Source organism: Piliocolobus tephrosceles, unplaced genomic scaffold (genome assembly GCF_002776525.5).
Source record: "Piliocolobus tephrosceles isolate RC106 unplaced genomic scaffold, ASM277652v3 unscaffolded_41, whole genome shotgun sequence".
Lineage (NCBI taxonomy): Eukaryota > Metazoa > Chordata > Mammalia > Primates > Cercopithecidae > Piliocolobus > Piliocolobus tephrosceles.
Genome location: NW_022325420.1, coordinates 71,438 through 96,296, shown reverse-complemented (window position 1 = coordinate 96,296; position 24,859 = coordinate 71,438). Strand labels below are relative to the sequence as shown.

Here is a 24,859-nt window from a genome sequence, read left to right as displayed (position 1 = left end):
GGATTCTCTGTTGCCTTTGGAATAGAATCCAGACTCCTTATCATGTGCATGTTTCCAACATCCAGACCCTGCTGAATTTTCTACTTTGTGTATTTGCCTTCCTGCTTCCATCAGTAACAACAACAACAACAACAACACACACACACACACAGCATAACAAATACTTTGAATTCTCCAGATATATCAGGCTATCCGGCTATTTCATTTCTTACTTGCATATGTGGGTTATTCTGCATGTAACCCTTTTTTCTTTCTCTACCCTCTCTAGTTCCTTCCCAACATTCAAAAAGTCGTCTTGTAATTATCAGTTTCCTCCCACCGTGTTATTTTACTTGTCTGTCTCACAGAAGCTTGTATTCCTGTATCACTGGTATCTCATAAAGAGGCTAATACACACAAATTGTTCAATAAATATTTACTAAATGAATGAAAAAGAATGAATAAATGAAAGGTATCAGGAGGAGAAAGGGTAGAGATGAAGCAAGGTTCTGTGGGAGATTTTTTTTAGTTGAAGAGAAGGATTCTCAGTGAGATAATTACAAAATTTTTATTTAAAATAAGAGAAGCCTCTTCCCAAGACTGCGAGCATTTTTGCTGGATTTTTGGTGGATTTCTAGAAAGCAAAATTATCAAACTACTGTCTCAGTAGTGAGTAGATCACATTGCCTCATCTACCCCTCTAGTGGGCATTACTCGCCATTGTTGTGGTCATCAAACTAAGGACAGTGTTTTCACAGACCTGGAAGCTCCTACTCACAGTAGTGATTGAAAAGGAGGGTCCACCTCACCTTTGCACCTGCAGGATGACACCCATCCAGGGGCTAGCTTCTCTAGTGGCTGCCCTGAGAAGCCAAATAACTCAACCTGTAAGTATGATGAGAGGGACTCCAATCAATAAAACGCAGGAGAAGATATCAGGAGATAAACTGCTTGCCCTTTCTGCTCCTTTTGTGCAGCACCTGCACTGTGACGTGGTAGTTGAAGAAAGCCTCTCTGGAAATGATTTGCAATAATGTACTCCCTTGTGTTTGCTCTCCCTTCTCTGTTCTTTCCTCGCTCTTGTGTCCCTGAGATTGCATTCTCTAATAAAGTGTTAGCATGCAAGTATTTGCCTCCAGTTCTATTTCTAGAAAACCTGGGACAAGTAAGGAATTTTTAAGAAATTTTCAAATGTTAAATATATTATTTGCTATTAGAATTGCAAACAAGATTAATTAGATAATTTTCAATGAGAACATCCACTTATTTGCATTGGGCTGTGTTTGGATCCTTGAGAAAGCAGATGTCATATAGAACAGTCACTGAAAGAGAAGGGAGAGTCAAGAAGATATGGGAAATGAATAGTCAAGCAACAGTCAACAAAATAGTAGTTCTCATTTTGGAGCCATCAACAGGAGGTAATCAGAAACACATGGCTATGGTGAGTATAAATGTATTCCCCAAATAGCAAAGTTTCCATTAAAGGAGCATATACTAAGGAGATTTTCTTTCATTGTTTCTGTTTATAATTTAATGTGCTTCCTGTGTTATGAAATGTTAAAGTGTTCGATGCTATAAAAATAGATAAATCTATTGAGTGACCTACTTTGATGAACACAACACATCTATGTTTATATATTAAATTGAAATAATTTTAAGACTTGGCAGATTGTCAGGCAATATTCAGACTACTGATGTTGGGAGAAAACTCTGAAGAAGTGACAAAAATGCATCTGCTTAGCCAAGCCCTTTGGATTATTCAAATGGAAAAATGAATTAAAGTTTGGCAAGAAAGAGGGAGAGTACTTCTTCACTATGGAAAGTTGGCATATACTATACCGTGATTTCAATCCATACTGAAAACAGCTTTACACATTGAATCAGATCCCATGTGTAAAAGTGTGCAGGGTAAAGTCACTCATGATCAAATATTTGGTAGTACAGAACCTTCCATTAGGAGGCTGATAAAGTACCAAAGGTCTTCTCATGGACATAACTGCAACAAAAAAGACTGGGCAATATGTATTACTTAGTCAGTGAATAAAAACTCTGATCCAAGAAGTTTTTATTTCTGTATATTTACTTTGGTTTCTGAATGTTTATCCCTGCAAATACTAAAACATTCACTGAAATACTTGTTCTAATATGCTCAGTTGAAGTCTTTCATTATGATTTTTTCCATTTTAGGTTTTTAAATCTAGATCCAATTTACACATCTTGGAGGGGCAGTTAGTTTAACATGTAAACATACTGGCTGGTAAGCATTTGTGGTGGTTCTTAGGATGTTTTTAGTTCTGAGTATCTGACAGAAATCTATAATTTCCCCCCCAAAGATCTGCACATACACCTACATTACAGTATTTTGCATAAAATGCCATGGATGTATACATTTTATACATCTAAATACATTCTGGAATCCATGAACCCTAGGTCAAAATCAGCTGCTTTAAGTAACTTTTAAAAACACTTAAAGCAAAGATTTGACTAAGATTTGAGTAAATAAAAGTAATAACAAAATCCAAAATTTACAGATAGAAATAATGCTACTTCTATAAAATGCCTCAAAGCTAATTCTAGGTTTTCAGGAAACCTATATAGCGTCTAATCAGCTTTTTAAAATGAACTTCACAAATAGTTGCTTTAGAAAATGATCAATATATTGATCCAAAAGGCTTTCTCTCTTCATTTTAGCCATCTGAAAGAATATCTAATAATTTAAATTAGAATATGATTTGACTCTTTTTTCAAAACATATACTATAAGTAGAATTAATTTGTGTCTGGTTTTAATTAACATGTGTATGATACTTTCTTTCTCGCTTCCTTTCTGTCTCAAATAAAAAGTGGCTTTAAACCAGGGGCTGGCATAGGTTAAAAATGGAGTGACACGGCTAATGTTTGGAAATCTACTTTTCATATCCACTGGGCTCCTGAACTTACTTGCAAATTTAGAATCTTGCTTACAGTTAAAATACTTAAGACTGTGAATCATTTGTAAACCAATTTCAACATGTGTTTGGCATTTTTGGTGAAGAAAATTCTCAAGTGAATGTTTTACACCAGCAGCCAGCAAGTTTCAGATGGTTTATAAGTAGTAGGAGATTCAAAGTTGAAATAGAATTTTCTATGACAGCCCACAAATAACAGCTAACATATGCCTAAATTACAAACAAAGCAGGAATCACACAGAGTGAAGGAGGGGAATAAGAAAGCTGTAAGTTCATGAAGAAAACCTTTGCATCCAAAATTCTTAGCAAAAATTTTAGGCATTTAATAAGAGTAAGACTATCTCGACTATTTTTGAAGAAATTGCATTTCTCAATATTAGAAACTAACAAGAAATGACTTTACCAGTCACAGTTTACATCCATTTTGACTGTGATGTATTCAGGAAACAAAAAAAAAGTTAGTATAAAGGAACAACAACAACAAACATACACATTCTTCAATCACTTTACTGTGCCTAAAAGTAGATGTAGAATTTCAGTTGCAGTTTTCATTTTAAAGTGTTCCAACTTATATTATCCACTATTCTTTGTCATAAGATAGTTCTTGGTCAAGATGTTTCTTGGCATTACGGATAACAAATGAAGTCACTGAAAAGTTTCAAATTTTCTTTGTTTTAACTTAACGTTATTTTATATGTCAATAAGTTTTTATAGTTGGGGTTTCAAAAATTATTACAAGGGCTTTGAATTTACTTTTCTTTAGAGCATCAGCCCTGCAGTAGGAACTAAGCAGCTTGATCGCTATTGCTCTGGGGATGCATCATGTCACAACGCTAACCATGTGGCCTACCTAAATGGCACTGAGTGTCAGGCTCCTTGTTCATCAAATGACAATCATATCTGCTGTACCTGTCTCACAGGGCAGTAGTCTGAAACTAAAAAAAGGGTTTTTAAAACAAGTGGTGCTGGTCAATTGTGGAGGTTTTGGTAATATCGGTAGCAACAGAGCTGGATTTCAAGTGCAAATTCTACTTCAAATGGTAACCGGCATCATAAGATCGACCAGAATCTACTGTAGATATAAGATGCTATTTACAGAACCCTCAATTACGTTGCTACAATAGTACTTGTTGTAACATAAAATTCAGTAGCTTTGCCACCATGATTTTTTTTGCGTGGATTTTTTTTCTTTGTTCATGTTCTGTTTTACACTTGACTATTTTATAGGTTATTATTTCACTGATAGGCATGAGGAGAGTGGTATATTAAAATAGAAATCCTGTGTTACTTTGTGTGCTTTTTGTGGTTTTTTTTCAACATTTGACAAGTAAGATTAGTAAGTTTATCTGAATAGAATATAGAATAATCTGTATTTCCCTGATCCTATAAACAATAAAACACAGTGTATCAATTCTTTTGAAGAAATATATTATACTATTATTTTAAATACTTTTGAAGTAAATATATTGCTTTAGAAATTTGGTCACCAATTAAGAATCGATCTAGCTAGTTACAAAATGAAACTTTGGAGAATCTTTGAGTCTGGAATGGTCTGGGCACTCATACTGACTGCCTTGAGAAAAGAGACACTCAAGGTTTATCAAAGTTTTTGAATCTTTGATTTATGTTTTTGAATTGTAAATCCTCAGATCTCTTAGAATCCTGATATTGTAGAAAGAATCCACGTCATTTTACGCCTCCTCCAAACTGTCTACTTCATTCCACTGAAATGAAGTGAAATCCTAAGAGACAAAGTAAGGCCAGAACTTTCTGGAAGTAACTATAAGAAGTTGAAGCTTACGTAACGTGTTTCCCTGTCATCAGGTCACTCTCTAGGCTGTTTACACTCTGGATCCCTTTCAGACCTCATGGAAGTTAATTTTAGTTTTATAGAAAGGACAGAGAGGCAGATTGCTGTCTTTGCAGAAATTGTCTCCATTAAGCTTATGAGAGTCTTACCTTTCTGGTTTCCTGGGCATTACCAGAGAGAAGGAAGCACTGTTTGTCCTGAGAAAATCCTTTCTTGCATCTGCTTGCCTGAGTTTCAGTGGATGTGTGTGGGACAGCCCCAGGGGCAGCGGCTGTGAGCTTCCGAGTCCCTCGGAGGGTCAGAGTCTGGTAGAAGAGACAGATTGCCACCACCAAGCCCACCAAGAAGGGTCGGGGGCAAAATCGCCGACGACAAGGGAACACTGGGCGACAGACCATGACCAGTTCAGCTTCACTTGGCCCCTGTCCACGTTGGGGGAAAAGTCATAGCAGCTATTTTTTTGTCAGCATAAAAAATACTAATCTGTCTTCTTTTTCCACAACACCAATCAAGTTTGCTTCATCCCTGCTTAAGCATTTTCCAAAGGGTTGTGCCTTTCAAAGAATCATAGGTCCCGAAAGTCTGAGGCATTTAATAAGAGCTCTTCCATGGATGACAGTCAAAAGTGGATGACCTGAGTTTAAAAAAAGACATCAAATAATAATAGTTGTAACGAATAACCTGAGTGTGCCCCAGGCTGCCAAACTGTTGCTTCCAGTAATGCCTTATTTTCACATCTTTAAACTCGCAGTAAAGGAGTCCGACTCTGCCTCAGCTTTGCAGGAAGAGAGAAAACAACACCAAAGTAAATCTGGAGTCTGAAAACAGCATTGAAGAGCGCAAAAGATTAAAACCCAAAGTGTCTGTCGCACAGCTGAACTCAGGCCAGGTTGCCTTAGCAGTTCCTCAATTTTCCTCCGGTTTTAAAGCAGTCTTGCTTTCAGCCTTTTGTATACTTCCCTTCATTTAGTTTTAAATTCCCACTGTCCTGTAAGTATTCACGGCTTTTAACATAAAAAGGGCATACGCAATTTGAATGAACATGGTTACTGTCAGGGTTTTTGCTTGAATTTGTTTCATTCCGTCTCAAGTTCAAAGTTCTATGTACTTACTCAGTTTTCATCCTTTTAGCCAGAAAAAAAAGTTTCCATGATTTCCTAATGGATTGCTGATCAAAACCACTCGGAAGGAAACACCCAGTCGTATGACTCCAATTCATCTCACACACACACAGACACACACACACACACACAGAGACACACAAACACACGCGCGCGCGCCCGCTGCACGCCCGGCCGGAGCAGAGGACCGCGGCATCGCAGCCACCCGGGCCGGGCTGGCGGGGCGGAGCTAAGGCCGGGTTCCTCTGGCCGTGGGGGCTGCTGGAACAGCGCTGTCAGCTCTGGGTCCGAAACTGTGGGCTTCCCCACGTTGGAAACAGCAGCTAGCATTCCCCCAAATGAGGCTGCCCACCCAGAGCTGCAGAATTTAGAAACATATCTGATGTCTGATCCTCTATGCAACTTCTTTTTCCTAACACAGAATTGGAAAAACAAATATCCTAGCCAACTGGTGACAAAGGTCGAGAATGAGACTAAAGTGGACTCCATGAGTGAATTGGGATATTCTTCACTCCAGGGAATTGTGGTTACTCGTCTGAGGATAAGAGGGTCACAAGTACTGTCTGGACCTCAGACAGCAAGTACCAGAATAGCTCAGTCGTCTCTCTGTGCCTTAGTATCGAACTTAGATCACGGATGTTCTTATTACTCCTTTCCTGGACTAATTAGTTGGGTCTTTCAATGATCTGATGCTTTATGGCCTGACATATTGCTCCTAAAATGAGTTGATTATAGCAGGTGTTGGGGGTAACTTTTGCCCAGTAGAAAAAGGTACACAGTGGGCTTTGTCCAGAATCAGCTCAATCTAAATCTCTACAGACCTTCGGGTGGACGCTGCTAATAGTGCAATTCTGCAAATCCCCTTCCACTTTTGCTGAGGCTGTCAAGGGGAAAGGAGATCAGTCTGGTGCATGTCGCCCTCTTCCCCAGTCCTTGCTTTGCGAACTCTGGATACCCAGGGCTGTCTTAGCACATAGCAGGCATTATTTAAAGGCTCTGGACCTGAAGAGGTTTTCAAACTTGTTTCTAAGCCAAACTCTAGTGGGCTGAGGCTCTCCGTGAGGCCACACCCCTAGAGTGAGCCCACACCCCTAGAGTGAGCCCCACCCCAGAGAGACGCTGCTGTCAGCCCCTTGTATTTTGAGAGACGGAGCGCCCCCTAGGGGTGTCCGGCTATCACAGATTCAGAGAAATGGGCATCTAGAGATCTTTGCTTGTGAGAAAACCTTTTAACATCTTATAGAACAAATTAATTAACACATTACAGAAGAAATATTCACATGGAAGCTGGATTCATCCAAAGCCCTTGCATGTATCGCCTCCAGTGGCTTTAATATTATTTTACGTATAGGTTCAGAGTCCTTAATCTCATGACAAATGGGATAGAGAAAAATAGTGATTCTTCACTTTTAGAAGCCAAAAGAGTTTTAAGAGAAAATGGATGAACAATGGTGGTGTAGGACATATCGTTTTGGTGGATGCAATGTGATTTGAGAGATAATAAGAATTATGAGATTTCTAAATTGGAATCCAGGGTGTAACAGTACTGTCACTGAGTGATAAGGAATAGGCAGACAGTTCTATTAAGCTCTGTTAAGGCAAGAAGTCTGAGTTTGGGGAATCTAAAGAGTCATTCTTGTGCTTTATTAAATTGTTGAGAACAAGGTACAGAAAAAAGAGTGAATAAGATGCTAAAATAAAATTGTCTTCGGGTTGGGAGAAATGAATACAACAGTATTAAAAATTTTAAGAAGATGATATAGCTAGACTTCAAATAATGGGAATAGGGAAGAAGGTGGAAAATTAGTATCCCAGAAATGATTCTAGTGGATTGAAGAACCCAATTCCCCATTTTAACTAGTGAGTCCAAGGCAGCGAAAGAAGGCAGTAAGGAAATATTTGCAAGAGAGAGAAAAGATGTAGCATGAGAAGGTGTAAACAAGAGGTGGAAAGGAGATACAGCAGGAATTATCACCAAATAGACTAAGGCGATCCACAAGCATCTGATTTTAGAGTAAACCCAATCTGGATACGATTTCATGGCACTGCCTTTTATCAGCTGTTCTTAAACAAGTGGTTTGACCAAAGTCTCAGCTTTCCTCATTTGTGAAATAAGGATATTAATGTTTCCTTTAAAGTGTTGTTGGTACAACTAGATGAGATAATATATGGAAAGCAACTAAGCATTCTGTGAGTATTTGCTGGATAAATGAATGCTGAATGCATGTCTGCTAAGGTTTGAATCCTGAGGCTGTGCTCCGTCCTCACTGAGCTTATGGGTGATGTGGTGTCAGACACATAAAAAGATAATTATCAAATAATGAGCCCCGTGGAACATCTAAACACCAAAAGCAAACATGAGCTCTTAGTTCTCTTCCCTTCCCTCTTTGAGATAGAAGTGCACCCACCAGCAGATGCTCGTTTGGGAGGATGAGGGCAAGGGTGGCATAAAAGCAGCATGTGGAGACTCTACCTGGGACGTATTTATGCCTGAGCAGTAGGTTACACACATTCGAATACAATGATAGAGCCTGAAGGAGTCAGAGTGAATGAGGCCAGTCGTGATATCGCACACCTATAATCCCAGCACTTTGGGAGGCCAAGGCGGGAGAATCACTTGAGCCCAGGAGTTTGAGACCAGGCTGGGTAACATGGCGAAACTCCACCTCTGCAAAGAACTACAAAAATTAGCCGAGCATGTTGGCGTGTGCCTGTGGTCCTAGCTACTCAGGACGCTGAGGTGGGAGGATCACCTGAGCCCAGGGAGGTCAAAGCTACAGTGAGCCATGATTGTGCCACTGCACTCCAGCCTGAACAACAGACTGAGACCCTGTCTCAAAAACAACAAAACAAAACAAAAAACAGGGAATAATAAAGACAGAGAACAAGTTAGTTTAGGGATGAGGTGAGAGGGTAAATATTCACCAGAACCATGAGGCTGTAGATTCTGACAGTGTTTCAGACTAAATGCTTTTGTGCATATAATTTCCTAAAGTCTACCTTACACTAAATAATTTCAGTATTCAAGGGCCTGTATTTAAGCAGATTAATCTGAGACAATCGATTAACAGACCTTTCAGGATCCTATCATTTCAAGTTTGGACAAAACAGAAACATCTTTCTCCCCAAACCTCTCCAACACAAAATATATGCTCCCTTCCCACACATTTCATTTGGTCTTTGGTATGGAGTGGGGTAAGAGGAAAGTATGCACTCAAATAATTGTTTGAAGAAGGTATTTTTTAAATTTTATTTTTTTAAACTAGGGAATAAAAGTATTCTTAACATAAAATTCCAGTGTTGGATTCGGAACTTTGGGAAAGTAATATATTTATCTACCCCTCTGTGTCCCATCTTTCTCATAAAACAGGGGTTTCAGGGATCAACTGATGACCTTAAAGGTCACCCGAGGCTACGAAAATGTATGCTTTTAGGGATACATTTTGACAGGGATTTCCTCTTTGTCTTCAGATTCTGGGCTCTGTTGCTTTTCTGCAGGGAACAGCCTTTCCCTTTCAAGATATTATCTGACTATGATAAGGTAAAATCCAGCTGTAGATACAAGCAGCTAAGTAATGAATTAAGTGCTGGAAGTCTTATCAGCAATGCCTGGTCTCTAACCTTCCAGCACTTCTTCCCTAGAAAGTTTGACAGCCCTCTTCTCAGCTCCTATCACCTCTTATCTAATGCTGACTCTAGAACTTGTCCCATAAGCTATGAACTTAAGATGATGTTTTTAAACCTTGAATGATACATTGAATCTCTACTATGCAGAAACATCACCCTAGGTGCTGGGTAAAACAGAAGACATATGGCAAATACTATGAACAACTGAAATATAAGAAACACACTGATGAATGGGTGACAGCACGATAACTGCTGCAACAAATAACTGTAAAATTTCATTAGCTTGATACAATAAGAGCTCATTTCCCACTCACATCATTTTTAAGTGTCTGTCAGTTTTCTCTAAGACATTTGGTACCTAAGGTCCTTCCACCTGGTGACTTTCCATAATCTAGAATCTTGGATACTCACTGGGATCCTCTGCCTCCCATCAGCAGAAAATGGATGAGAAAGGGCATGGTGAATTTTGTGGGAGGTCTTTTATGGGTCAAGCTTCAAACTGGCATATATCTCTTGTGCCATATTCTATTGTCCAGAGCCTATTCACATGGACCCACCTAATGGAAATGGAGTTGTGAAATGAAGTCTAGCTACATGCCCAGGAGGAAAAGGAAATAAGGCTGATAAACAGATAGCAGTCCCAGCCACAACTAAGATGGATATATTCCAAGAACCATGGAGAATCAAAATAAGGAGTTCACATCATTTGAGAGGTGATAAGAAAAAAGTAGCCACTTCTCGACTGGGCCTTAACAAGTTGCAAAGATTTCAACTCCTGCAAGAGGGAAAATAAAGGTCTTATGTCTTAGTAGGAGACCACTGAGACATAGCCGAAAAAAAGAGTGTTAGCTACAGATCAAGGAGGGCTACCATTTCCAAGTTTAACAGTTTATTTAGCCTTCATCTGCAGACAGTAGGAATCCAAAAAATTTCTTTCCCAGATTTATTAGTGAAGATATGGTAGTTTTCAGGGTAGGGTGACCATTGTCTCCAATTATCTGAGAATATTGTTATGTTACCATTACCTTCTATTGTAAACCCAGAAAGCAAAATCTCCTTTGTTTTATGGGTAGGAAAAGAACAGCATGAGTTAAATGCATGTGCTTATTCTCTTTGGTGCAAAACACATGTAAGATTTAATTTTAAAATCTATGTGAAATGTCAGATTCCTGCTTTAGAGTCCTTCACTGTCCCTTAGGAGATACATGCTGTATTCAATTAAGGTATATGCAAATGCGTCTGATGATGTATTATTCCACAGGGTTATGCATACATACAGTGTAACTTTTGTACAGACTATGGACTTCAATTTAAGACACCTGAATCTTTTATGAAGCTTTCTGTGCATTTTTGAAAAATGAAGATTTCCCTCTTCCATTTCAGTGGTCCTAAAACCACCCTAGGCTGTGAAGGGTGATAGCAGGATATGGCCAAGGTCCAGGAATTGTGTCAAAGGGTGATAGGAAGAATGTGCAGGACTCCCCTCGTGCACAGCATTTGTCCAGTTTACACATGAAAGTAAAATGCCACAGTGAAAATTCTTCATTTTGCTACTATTCCTTTCTTAGTTTTTGTTTGTCAATCTCTTTGTAAGTTTCTAGATGAACAGAGAGTCCAGACAGACCAAATCCTCCAAACTAAACGCTTTTGATGTTAGATTGTACATCAGACCTGTGTTTCTGAGCATATAAATCACCTAGAGTTCCCCTATGCTAACACTCGGTGCTGCCTGTTTTAAATGGGACATACACACTTTCAGTTCTCCACAGTTTTCAACTGGTCACTTTATTTTTCACAACTTACTCTTTTTAATACAAATTTTGAATTTGCTTGCACCAGTACCAGAATGATTTTCATCACATTTGTGCTGTATTTTAGTTACTAGTGTACTTATAATCCTTTGCCATATAAACTGCTTATGATGGAAGATTTTATTCACCTCCATCCCCTGGGAGCATCCAGCACCCTTGGCAAGTGATTGTTTAAAAACTTTATATTTATAGAATTCTACACATCATAAATTCAAATATTTTCCATTATTATTTCAATTTTTCCACAAGGTTTCACATCATGGTAACATTTAACTAAGTAGAGGCAATTTTGTCCCCCCAAACAGGAGACATTTGGGGGGTAATTCTAGAGATGTTTTTGGTTGTCACAACTGGCAGGGGATGGTAAGGCAGAGGCAGAGTTGCTACTGACTCCTAGTGTACAGAGGCCAGGAGTGCTGCTAAATGTACCCTCCAATGTACAGTACAGCCCCCACAACAAAGAATCATTTGGCACAAAACGTTGAAAGTGCTGAAGTTGGGCAGCAAAAGAAATAGTCAACAAACAGACAACCTGGAAGTGGGAGAAAATATTTGCAAACTATGATCCAACAAAGAGCTAAGATCCAGAATCTACAAGGAACTCAAACAACTCAACAAGAAAACACAAATAACCCCATTAAAACGTGGGGAAAGAGCATGAACACTTTTCAAAAGAAGACATACAAGTGGCCAAAAAAAACATGAAAAAATCAACATCACTAACCAGAGAAATGCAAATTAAAACCACAGTGAGATACCATCTTACACCAGTCAGAATGGCAAAAAGTCAAAAAACAAAAGATGGCCGAACATGGTGATTCATGCCTGTAATCCCAGCACTTTGGGAGGCCGAGGCAGTTGAGCCCAGGAGTTTCAGATCAGCCTGGCCAACATGGCAGAACTGCATCTCTACTAAAAATACAGAAATTAGCTGGGAATGGTGGTGCATGCCTGAAATACCAGCTACTCAGGTGGCTGAGGCACGAGAATTGCTTAAACCCAGGAGGCGAAGGTTGTAGTGAGCTGAGATCCACTACAGCCTGAGCATCAGAGGGAGACTGTCTAAAACAAAACAACAACAAAACAAAAAATAGAAAAACAAAAGATGTTGGCGAAGATGCAGAGAGAACAGGGAAAACTACACTGCTGGTGAGAAAGTAAATTAATACAACCTCCATGAAAAACCCTATGGATATTTCTCAAAGAACTAAAAACAGAACTACCATTGGATCCAGCAATCCCATACTGGGTATCTTCCCAAAGGAAAAGTCATCATTATATCAATCTAACAGTCATACCACCCTGAACACACCTTATCTCATCTGATCTCAGAAAGTTAAGCAGGGTCAGGCCATCAGGCCTGATTGATTGGACAGGAGACACAATTAGTCAAAAAGATACCTGTACTCATATGTTTATTGCAGCACTAGTCACAATAGCAAAGATATGGAATCAATCTAAATGTCCATCAACTGTGGATCGGATTTAAAAAATGTAATACATACACACACACACACACACACACACACACACACATACACATACACACACCATAGGAGTACTGTTCAGCCACAAAAAAGAATGAAATAAATGTCTTTTGTACCAACGTGAATGGAACTGGAGGGCATTTTCCTAAGTGAAATAAGACATCAAATACCACACGTTCTCCACTTATAAGTGGGAGCTAAACAATGGCTACACCATGGACAGACAGAGTGGAATAACAGATATTGGAGAGCCCAAAAGCAGGGTGGCGTGGAGGGGGACTGAGGGTTGAAAAATTACCGATTGGGTACAATGTTCACTATTTGTGCAACAGATACACTAAAAGCCCAGACTTCACCACTATGCAATAGAGTCATGTAACAAAACTGCATGTGTACCACCAAAACCTATAAAAATAAGAATTTATTTAAAGTGCTAAGGTGAAGAAACTCAACTGAACAAATAGTTGTTGCACATTTTTTTACACATGGCTGCCTGAAATTTGTCTGTCACTTAAGTTACAATAGTAACTTATGGCAATGACATGATTAACTTCCTTAGAATTTTAGCCATTTCCCGAATGTGTAATTATACTGCTTCCCCAAACAAATGCAACTTTGGGCATATAATTTCCTTTAAGCCTCTCAAATTTGTCTTTGAAGTTTGCACTCTCTAAAAGATTATATATACAGGTACAGAAATATATCTGTATATATGTATACACACATTCTAAAAGAGAGACAGGTAGAATGACTTCAATTAGTGAGCACACATGTAAAATGGGGGCGGGTGGGAGGGGTGAGGTAAACATTTCATTGGGTAAATATTTAACGCAATGAATTATACTATTTTTTTTCATTACTTTCTTCAGGACACAAATTTATACGTTAGTATGGAGCCAGAATTTCTGTTTGAATCAGTTCAGTAATATATAAAACATTTAACTTTCGTTTGTTGTATGACAGCTCAAACAATGTTCTCCATGAAGAATCTCATGTGTCTTCTCTGTAACCCTGCAAAATAAGATTCTTTGGAAACTGTATACATTTTTTAAAATGTCTCAAAATAACCACATAATTTAGCTTGTTTTCTTTTCCCTTTTCTTGCTTTCTTTTTTCAGTGTAATCACAATTCAGTCATTTCCATTTTCAGAAAATAAAAGGTATTTTACAACTTTTATGTAAGTATAATTTGATTATCTGAAAATTGATGTGTGTGATGTGGATGGGAGGGAGGAAGGTTTTGTCTCATCCCTTCAATGAATGCTGGCATTCATGTAGCTAATCTGGCTGGGTAAGAAGGAAACATTCTTTGACTGAGTGTACAGCCCTTTGGTCACATTCCACCACATAAAGTCAAAAGGTTACTTCTATATCTAATCTAAACCGTATGATCTCTAACAATATATAATCTTTTTTTTTTTCTTTTTTTCAACAGATCACTCTTTTAAAAACATTTATGCACGGTGACCACTGGTAAAGTGAAAATGTGTTTTGGCACATTTGGGAAACCCACAAAAATTATTACAACCAGTTCCTCAAAGCATTCAAGAAAAAAAATGAATGATCATATTAAGATAAATACACAAATACTTCAAGGATATAATCATAAACTTTGATAAACTCTAATGAGATATATACCAAGGAGGTCATATCCCATTAGAATTAGATTTTACTAATACCTCATATTTACCTGAGCATAAATATAAGGCAATCCATTAGAATGATTTTACTAATATTATAACTAGTTTTATTAAGACCAAATAGTTTAAATATTAAAACTAGTTATAATATTAGTGAAATCATTCTAATGGATTGCCTCATATTTATGCTTGACTCAAATGTATGGGGCATTACATTTGACTTATACAGCTTTTTAAAGTAACCTGACACCTGTTACAATTGTTCTTATTGTAACGTATCAGAACGGAGGGTTCCTGTACTGGAGCAGATTTAACAATGCAACCAGCATTCTCAGCAAACTATGGCAAGGATGAAAAACCAAACACTGCATGTTCTCACTCATAGGTGGGAATTGAACAATGAAGGCACTTGGACACAGGAATGGGAACAACACACACCGGGGCCTGTTGTGGGGTCGGGGGAGGGGGGAGAGATAGCATTAGGAGATATACCTGATGTAAATGACGAGTTAATGGGTGCAGCACACGATCATGGCACATGTATACCTATGCAACAAACCTGCACGTTGTACACATGCACTCTAGAACTTAAAGTATATATATAAAAAAGAATAAAGCAACAAAAACTCAAAAAAATAATAATTAACATATGACCACTTTTTCCCACAACTGATATGAAACCTGTAAATGTTTTCAATTAGTCTGTCCTCAAAGACTAGCAGCATACTAGTATACACCTTCCTAAGGAGAGCTGTATGTATTAATTAACGTAGGCAGGTAGAGGTGGAGAAAGTGAATAAACCACACATCAACAGACACACACAGCCACACTCTCACGTCCCACACTGGCAATAAGTGCCATCAAATCTTCAACTTTTAATAAGCAGCAGAAAGATGAATGATTATAATGTTCTCTTCTGTAATTTCCTTTAACAGTGAAGTTAAAAGTAGTACCTGATTAACTAAAAACTGAATTATACAGCTCTAGAGAGTTTATTCAGAAATTATTAAATTGCTTTCATATGAATATTTTAATAATGTATAGGCATCTAACAATCTATTAGTTAAAACACAGACTTAGAAGGTATAAGTGACTTACTGCTTAAAACAGAAACAGCTGGCTAGGCACAGTGACTCACACCTGTAATCCTAGCACTTTGGGAGGCCAAGGCGGGCAGATCACAAGGTCAGGAGTTCAAGACCAGCCTGGTCAGCATGGTGAAACCTTGTCTCTACTGAAAATACAAAAATTAGCTGGGCATGGTGGCGCATGCCTGTAATCCCAGATACTCAGGAGACTGAGGCAGGAGAATTGCTTGACCCTGGGAGGCGGAGGTTGCAGTGAGCCAGGATCATGCCACTGTACTCCAGCCTGGGCAACAGAGCGAGACTCCACCTCAAAAACCAACCAACCAACCAACAACAATAAAAAAACAAAAAAGTTAAGGCCAGGAGTTCAAGACTAGCCTGGGCACACACACTTAAGGCCAGGAGTTCAAGACTAGCCTGGGCAACTGAGAACCTGTCTCCACAAAAAATATGAAAATTGGCCAGGCATTGGTGGTGCATGCCTGTCATCACAGCTACTTGGGAGGCTGAGGCAGGAGGATTGCTTGAGCCCAGGAGGTAGAGGCAGCAGTGAGCTATAATTGTGTCACTGCACTCCAACCTTGGTGACAGAGTGAGACCCTCACTCAAAAAACCCAGAAACCTGAAGTTAGTTCATCTTTAAATCACTTTAAACTTTATTTCTCTGTAGCAGAATCAGATCATGAATATTAAGATCCTGGATCAGAAACTATTAACTGGTTCAGCAGTTTTGATTTTATTATCTAAATAAGGAAATCTAAAAATCTTGACTAGCAATTTTAATTTGTCTTTCAAAAATCAAGGGAAAGATCCACCTAAATTTAACATTTTCCAACTTACAGACTAATTTTAAGTCATCCCTACTTTATAATCTTAATAAGGGAACATACTTAAATCAGTGGTTTCATTGAACTGTTAAAATAATCATAACTATAGTTAAACAACAATACATAAATGTTACCCTAGACTCCTATGACAAACAATTCCTGCTCTTCATGAATAGACTCTGCTGTCTTTTGGCTTCTTTCCCTGACGCCGTCTACCTGCCTCATGGCCACTCTTTCCAGACTGCCTTAAGTTCCAGAATGCATGTGGCCTTGAAGAGTCTCTTCTGCCTTGCACGCCATCTCTACTACATCTGTCTTTAGGACTCAGTTCAAATGATAGCTGCTTTGTTAAGTCTTCTTGATTATTTCAGTAATCAATTTCCCTGCTTCCCAGTGTTCTCCCAGTGCTTTGTATATCCATTATAGCATTTATCAAGATATCACATTTAACATGTCTGCCCCCACCAACTCCCCCCACATACATATAATACCTTCGTATGTATATTCTCAGCATCTAGCTGCTTAATATTTGTAAAGTTAAATAATATTGTTGAGGGTCTTTTTTTCTCTTAAAACCCATCTGCTAAAAACTAAATGTATTTTTATCTGTGAGAGCTGAGGGGGAAACCACTGCAATGTCTACACATTAAAGAGTATCTTACCCCCTTTTTTTTTTATTTTTTGAGACACAGTCTCGTTCTGTCGCCCAGGCTGGAGTGCAGTGGCATGATCTTGGCTCACTGCAAGCTCCATCTCCCGGGTTCACGCCATTTTCCTGCCTCAGCCTCCTGAGTAGCTGGGACTGCAGGTGCCCGCCACCACGCCCAGCTAATTTTTGGTATTTTTAGTAGAGACAGGGTTTCACTGTGTTAGCCAGGATGGTCTCGATCTCCTGATCTCGTGATCCACCCGCCTTGGCCTCCCAAAGTGCTGGGATTACAGGCGTGAGCCACCACGCCCGGCCTCTTACCCCTTTATAACCCAAGTTTGTTAGACATTTATTTGCACAAGATTAAAAAAATTAATTAGGTCAATAAGACCATTTCTAAAGTCTAAGGACAAAGGGCACTAACACTGCACAAACTTAAAATGGTTAAAAACCTAAAACGTGGAATTTGCTTTAAAGGAGAAGAGAGGAATAAAATATAAACTGCCCTAGAAAAGAATGATTGTATGCTGATCAAACACTCAGCCTCATTTTGGCATTTAATTAAGCCATTTATTGCTTCAAATGTGTCACCATGAACATTTTGATATACACTCCACAGCAGTAAGGCCTCAGTTTTCACCACCTACGAACTCTGAACCCACATTTGGATATTTTGTCCCACCAACTGTTACATGAGTTTTGCACAACAGAGAATTTGAATGTTTACTTTATAATACCAGAAATACTTACTTTGCCGCTTGGTGTAAATGTCACAAAGAATATTAATAGTTGGCCACATTTTTTGGGGGGCGATGAGGTAGTTCCATGTTTGGGCCCATTATATATGATTCAGATATTAACAGGTTCTACCCATTACTAAATACCTGCACCAAATTTTGGTTTCTTTCTTTATACATGCTTCATAAAATATTCAGTGTTTGAGTTTAAAACTTGTCAAAGTGTTTTCTAAGTGATTTGGTAAGGAGTGGAATTCACACACTGAAAGGGGATGTAGCAGCTGGAAAACACGATGTTCCCGACTCAGACAAAGAACTTTCTTTTCAAATAAGGCTGTACATAAGGCTTTTTCTTTTGACCAATTCTATAAAATGAATGAGGTTGGAATAGTCACAATATATAGAGGATGTAAATGATACATGTGAGTATTTCCAGGCAATATACGTTGATAAACGAATTGAATACTACATTATTTATCACTTCTTAAAGGGTTATAAAATCTCAAAATATTGAGTATCATGAAATGGTGATAATCACGATATTATGAAATCATGAGTACCCACAAATGAACCTAACTTGTTTAGGGGGCTGGCAGAGTTGTATAATCAGACTGTGGCAGCTCAGAATCATGGGGTCTCAAAGGTGGAAGAGACCTTTGAAATCCCCTATCTAGACCTCACACCCTTTGGGTAGCACTGCATAGATTTTACACTGTTATCTGAATAAGTTCTAAGAAGCTCGTAAGTGGTTTAATTAAAGCAGAAATCTGATGGACCCCGTATGTTTCAATATAAAAGATATATGATGTATTAAGTATCTTAAAAGTTAAAGATTTTTCTATAGACCAGACTCAATATTATACTTTAAATAAAACCTCCACTATGCAAATTTATAATTTAAATAGCACCTATAGAATAAGACCTATACTGTAGTCAGTATCACCCTGGTGCAATAAGCCCAGAGCAATACAAAATTTGAATTAACTGTCGTATCAGTAAGCAGCAGAATCGAAAATAGCTGAATTTGAAGCTCTCAACAGGGTGGGGTGGGAGGGTCTCTTCACTCTATTTGGATACATTGCCTCCAGTCAAAACACCCATAACCATTGTTTTCATTTTAACTGCTGTACTTACACTTCTTTCATGTCTTTTAGACTGAAGGAAAAGCCAGAAGACGTTCTAAAAAAAAAATACATTGGCATTTCAAATTTACATTAAAAATATCTTTCCTGTATTCTCATATCACAAATTCTAAACATTATTAAAGACATCATAGATTACACAGTATTCTGTGTCCTGGGCCTCTGATTCTTTTTAGATTATGGAAGTTGAGAGTTAATTGGAATTCAGAAATTTTCATTATTAAGTATGTAAAGTATAAATACAAGTAATTTTTTAAAAACTTTATTTTAACACCTAATACAATTGCAATTTTAAGGATTACTTGCACAAAAAAATAAACACATTTGGTATAAAAATGTATCACTTTAACGCCCTTGCCCCTTCAGTCCCCCACCCCCTCCCTCATGAACTGCACTCTATCTGGATGCAGAAACATAGAAAGACTAATGGCACAAATTACTTTTTACCTACAGGAGTTTCTGTTTATGTACCCAGGTACTCTAGAGGATACCAGCCCACTTTATCACATGAACCATTTCCTTCAGCCTGCTGAATTAGTTTCACAAAGAAACAAAGCTTATTATAAAGGCATTTTAAAAACCATTATCTTAAATTCTTTTTAGAAGCACTGACTTTTTTTTTTTTTTTTGCAACCATTTATATACAGTGTTACATAACAGCTCTGGAGTACAGTACATGCAGCAGAATATACCTGTTGAATATAAAATATTTTCCTTAAAATCTTCATCATTGGAATTCCTTGAAGTCTAAATCATAGAATGCCCATTACTTTGAGAAAATGGTTGAGGAGTACAAATGTCTGCATATGTTGGCCACTGAAATAATCCAAGGCTAACTGGAATAATATTCATAGCACACCAGGAGTGCATAAATAATTTACTTACATTATTAAAATACAACCCATAAAATTCAAGTTCAAGATCTTATAGGATTGTCTATGTAAATCCTTTAAGTGGCTGCCTGGAAATGCATTGTTTCCTCTTTCTCTTCTCTTCTTTTTACAGTCCTATATAAAATGTTCAGCTGAAGTTTATTTCTTCCTCAAACAAAAGGACCACCTTTATTTGTGTCTGCTGCCTCTTCTCTTCATTGCAGCAGTGCACTGTGGACAGTACCATTTGCCTTTTGGTGCCTCTGTCAATCCAACGCAGCCATAATGGAACCACTCTATAGGGCACTAGAGGCAAAATTGCAAAAAAACAAGTTTTCAGTACTTCTGAAGGCAAGAGAGTATTTTAAAATATGCTCAGGAGACTGAATAATCCATTTAATTTAACAATAATTGGATGCGTAACATCAGAATTTTTAGAGCTAGATTATTTAGAATCATTTAGACTAAACGATAAGCTTCAGGAACGAAGAAATGAAGGCACAAAAAATTATGCATCTTCAAGAATCCTGAGGTCCATGTAATCTAGGCCCATCATTCTAATGAATGAAAATTCACTAATTTTCAACTTTCAAGGGCAAAAATAAGTGAGATGAGTCTTCTATGTAGAAAGTAAATATATCTTAAGATTTTATTTAATAGCCTTATTTGCTGTCTCATAAAGCAGAATAAGGTGATTGTAATTAAAGACATTAATTTATGTCTTACTCCCTGGATTTCCTACCTGGGTGTTTCTATTCCTAGAAATGTAGACAAAAAGTATTCCTCTTTGAAACATATTAAGCAGAAAACTCTTTCATGGAAAGTCTTAGCACTCTAAAGAGCACAACTGGGAATAAGAAGAATCAGAGAAGCATGATGCTGGTACTCACAGAAATCTCATTCATCATTTTCACTAACTGTGCCAGAAGAGTTTACAGTGATATTCTTGAAATGGTTGGGCAATACTGTTTTTGCAATAACCACAAACAGCCTACAAGGGATTCTACATAGGGAAATAGAAGGAGGGTCTGTCTCCATCTATGTGAGCATGTTGCCGTGACCCTATCAGGTCTAGGAAAAGTACACATTTTAATGCACCTAGCCAACCCCCTCAATCTTCAGATTGTTTTACAAATTTAAAACTCTTGTTAATCTTAGGATCCTGTCACTACTAAATAAGAAGGGAGTCAAAATTACTAGACAACAATATTCTCAGTATTGAATAAAAATACGTATCTCTAACTAAAATTAAGTCTCCTAAAAACCAGGAATTCCTTCCTTTCAAATTTCCTTTACTTTTTAGAACAGAGGTAGCTTTTATCAGCTGACACCTGCACAGTACAGTAAAAAATATTATACTCATGAGAGGAAGATAATCTCACATTAGATCCTCAATTATCCCACCCTTCACTTTAGCACGGTGCAGACTGAAAGAATGAATTGTTTCAAAATTCCATTTCTTCAATGTGATAAATGAACCGGATTCTAGTAAACACAGTATTTTTTAGCAAAGGGAAAGGAGGATATTTATAATTTTCATACAACATAACACTTCTGAGACAAACCATCTGCACAGAAAACCATAAAATTAGCTTTAAAAATTAAAATAGCGAACACATTAAGGGACATTATCCTATTTTGAAGAGGAATATTCTAGCATTAGCACAACATAATTAATATACCTGCAAACCTGTTTTCTCAAACCAAGCCATATAGCATATAAGACAAATATTCATGTAATGACAACCTGTGATTTTTTTCATTCCTAAATAGAAAAATTTAATACTTACATCTTGGTTATCACATCCCACCATCTCACCATAAGATACCTAGTTAAAAAAAAAATTAAATATCTTTATTATGACTATGTAACAAACACCTAAATCCTAATTAACTGTTTATGATACTGCTGGAAAATAGAGGGAAATACACTGAATATACAATTACACTGAGAATCAAAGTATAATTCGTTTTTTCCTGAAATATTCTTTTGGGCAGCATGGGGCAAGGGTGGGAAGAAATGCACAAGAAATTATCTGCCCTTCAGAAGTCTGGAAGAACTTGCCATATAAATCACCTGGATGAAGGAGTCATCTTTCTGGGTAGTTCTTACTGTAAAAATTTTCAGTTTCTTTCTTGATTATTTACTTACTGAAAGTTTTTACTTCTTGGGTCACATTAGGTCATTTATATTTTTGCAATTAATAGTCCACTTCCTTGAAACTTCTAAACTTCTCTATTTTATGTCCTTTCTCATTTTGCTTTTGCTATTCATCACCAGCACTTTAGGGTGTAACTTGCTAATTGTTGAGTTCACTGAAGTTCTCAGTAGACTGAATAATTTTTCAGACAGGATTAACTAGATGGCATACCTTCTGATTCTCTGCATGAGTGAAAATATATTTACATGGTCCTATGCATAGAAATAACTTCTTTGAATATCAAGTTTTTGGGGGGCTCTTAATTTTTCCCTAAAAGCTCTACAGAAATATTTCATCACCTTCTAGTTTTTTAGTGTTACAGAGGAAAACTCTAGGTTCACTCTGATTTTGTTCTTTTGCAAGTAATCTATTTTTGTTGTGGGAATACAGGATATGCTTTCCTTAATCATCTGTGCTGAAAAATGTTTATCAGGTGATAGTAGAACAGCTAACAAATTGTTAAAATTTTTAAAAATCGGATTGGTAACTCATACTGTTAGACAAAATAATCTGCTGATAGACTAAGACTTAAATGTGAAGAAACTGAAGCATGCAAAGAACTAGACAAAATGACATAAAAATCAGGAGAAAATATTATACAAGACAAATTTTTATGGAAAGAAGAGCCAAAGAGAAAGCCCTTCTAAGTATATAATCCATGGCTTGCTGCATAAAAAAAAGATTAAGTCATAACTACAAAATATCAAAATTTTAGAATTATTAAAAATAACTAAATCAAGCAAATATTTAAAGCACATAATAAAAACAATAGAAAAATCAGCCAACACTATTAGATGTCAATTCATAATGTAAAAAACAAAAATGGTCAAAAGATGTCCAACTTTAATATTAGTGTATTTAAAACAATTGTGACATAAAACTATCAAATTGGTACTTAGTTTTTAAAAGAAAAGAATATCCAGCTGTTGGACAGTGTTTAGTAAACAGGTATGTTCATTAATTTTTGGTAATAAATTTCTAGAAAATATATTTTGGTAGTATGTCAAATATTTATGCCTAATTTTATTGCTAAAAGATTATCAAAAAAATCAGATGTATAAAATGGATTACATTTTAAAAATGCCTATCGTAATATCATCCCTAATTTCAAACAAATTAAAACCACTATAGCTAGGAATAGGTTAAAAAAACTATAGTGGATGGTATAAGAGATAACTATGTGAAGATTTTTTTTTTTTTTTTTTTTGAGTCGGAGTCTTGCTCTGTCGCCCAGGCTGGAGTGCAGTGGCCAGATCTCAGCTCACTGCAAGCTCCGCCTCCCGGGTTTACGCTATTCTCCTGCCTCAGCCTCCAGAGTAGCTGGGACTACAGGCACCCGCCACCTCGCCCGCCTAGTTTTTTTTGTATTTTTTAGTAGAGACGGGGTTTCACCGTGTTAGCCAGGATGGTCTCGATCTCCTAACCTCGTGATCCGCCCGTCTCGGCCTCCCAAAGTGCTGGGATTACAGGCTTGAGCCACCGCGCCAGGCCATAACTATGTGAAGATTTTAAAGATTTTTCTTTAAAATAATGTTTGGTATACCTGATTTAGAGAAAAAAGCCAGTAACAAGAAGGTATATACTGTGGTTCCTACTGACAAACTTACATACACACACGTGTATGCATTATACGCATATATATGTGTTATGAAATGCATACTTATGTCTCAAAATTCATATGTTGAAGCCCTAACCCCCAACGTGACTGCAATTGGACACAGGGCCTGTGAGGAGGTGGTAAAGGTTAAACGAAGTCATAGAGTGGAGTCCTACTCTGAAAAGGCTGGTGCCCTTATAAGAAGAGACACCACAGCATACTTTTTCTCCCTCTATCATGTGAGGACCCAGTGAGAAGGCAGCAGTCTGCATCTAGGAAGAGAGCCCTCCTCCAGAACTGAGTCAGTGGACACCTTGATCTTGGACTTCCCAGCCTTCATAACTGTGAGAAAATAATTTTCTGTTGTTTAAGCTACCCAGTCTGTTGAATTTTATTAAGGCAGCCAATGTGCACGTGAGGTATATGGTAGTGGGACATCAAAAATGTTCAGTTACAGGTTGTATCTGAGGGCTAGGATTATGGGTAACATTTTTCTTTATACTCAGTATTTACAGCAAATGTCACTTTTGTAAGAAGGGAGAGAAAAGTATACAAACAAAGCAGGGGTATTTTAAGTGAGTTTTAAAAAATGCTTAAAAATGAAACAGTTCTCTTTCTTCCAGTTTATTCAGATTATACTTTTATAGACAAATACCAGACTTTTACCTGATTACAAATGCAGTATCGAGGTTCATTTGGGTCATAAGTCCAATCAACCTGACTGTTTGAATCAGATTCTGGCACTACAGTTGTTTGTTGAGAGATCTCTTGTACAACAGTTGATGATGAAGAACACGATGATAAAGAAGAAGAGGAGGAGGAAGATGATGACTGTTGGCTTGAAGACTTGTTGTTGTTTCTGAAAAAAATAGTATAAGTTTTATTTGCTCACCATCCAGAAGTTACCAGAGAATAACTCCGTAATAAGTAGTATAAAATGAAATGACATCAAATGTATAAATTAAAGTCTAAGCTAAAGTAATCTAGATTTACCAATGACTTAAATTATAGGTAGTACTTTGAAGAATTAATATAAATTTTGGCTACTTTACAGACATTATTTGTATTTTTAAGTAAACTGAATACTCTTCATCAAAACCTAAAGCACATATACACAAAACCATTTGATAAAAGTGGTTATAACCATCAATTGATGGGTGAATAGCTACCACGAGTATGGCAGGGAACCAAGACTGAAAATTCACAAGTAATTTATTACTAAGCCATATGCTATTTTAATTCTACAAGTATAGAACTTTATCATAAGAAATTATATTAAACTTGCACCATTAAGATGAATTAATTTTTAAGATGTTTGACATT

General features: G+C 37.3%; 2 protein-coding genes across 11 annotated transcripts in view; both read right to left on the bottom strand.

Moving 5' to 3' along the window:
- Positions 1-6,066, bottom strand: part of LOC111550158 (cadherin-like and PC-esterase domain-containing protein 1) — a 304,071-nt gene extending 298,005 nt beyond the window's left edge. For 7 of the 9 annotated variants that reach the window (XM_026454346.1, XM_023223426.2, XM_023223430.2 and 4 more), the window contains exon 1: positions 4,886-6,066. In XM_026454346.1, coding sequence (XP_026310131.1) covers positions 4,886-5,134 — 249 coding nt within the window. In that variant the 5' untranslated portion in view covers positions 5,135-6,066. The remainder of the gene's footprint in view (positions 1-4,885) is intronic. The other 2 variants (XM_023223421.2, XM_023223422.2) reach the window with 2 other exon arrangements.
- Positions 6,067-17,535: 11,469 nt separating this feature from the next.
- The window catches only part of LOC113224830 (inhibitor of growth protein 3), a 30,478-nt gene continuing 23,154 nt past the window's right edge, over positions 17,536-24,859 (bottom strand). Inside the window, exons 10-12 of one of the 2 annotated variants that reach the window (XM_026454343.1) lie at positions 24,203-24,395; positions 21,529-21,567; positions 17,536-20,044 (exon numbers count right to left, since the gene is read on the bottom strand). In XM_026454343.1, coding sequence (XP_026310128.1) covers positions 19,928-20,044; positions 21,529-21,567; positions 24,203-24,395 — 349 coding nt within the window. In that variant the 3' untranslated portion in view covers positions 17,536-19,927. Of the gene's footprint in view, positions 20,045-21,528; positions 21,568-24,202; positions 24,396-24,859 lie in introns of those variants that run through there. The other variant, XR_003309442.1, reaches the window with a different exon arrangement.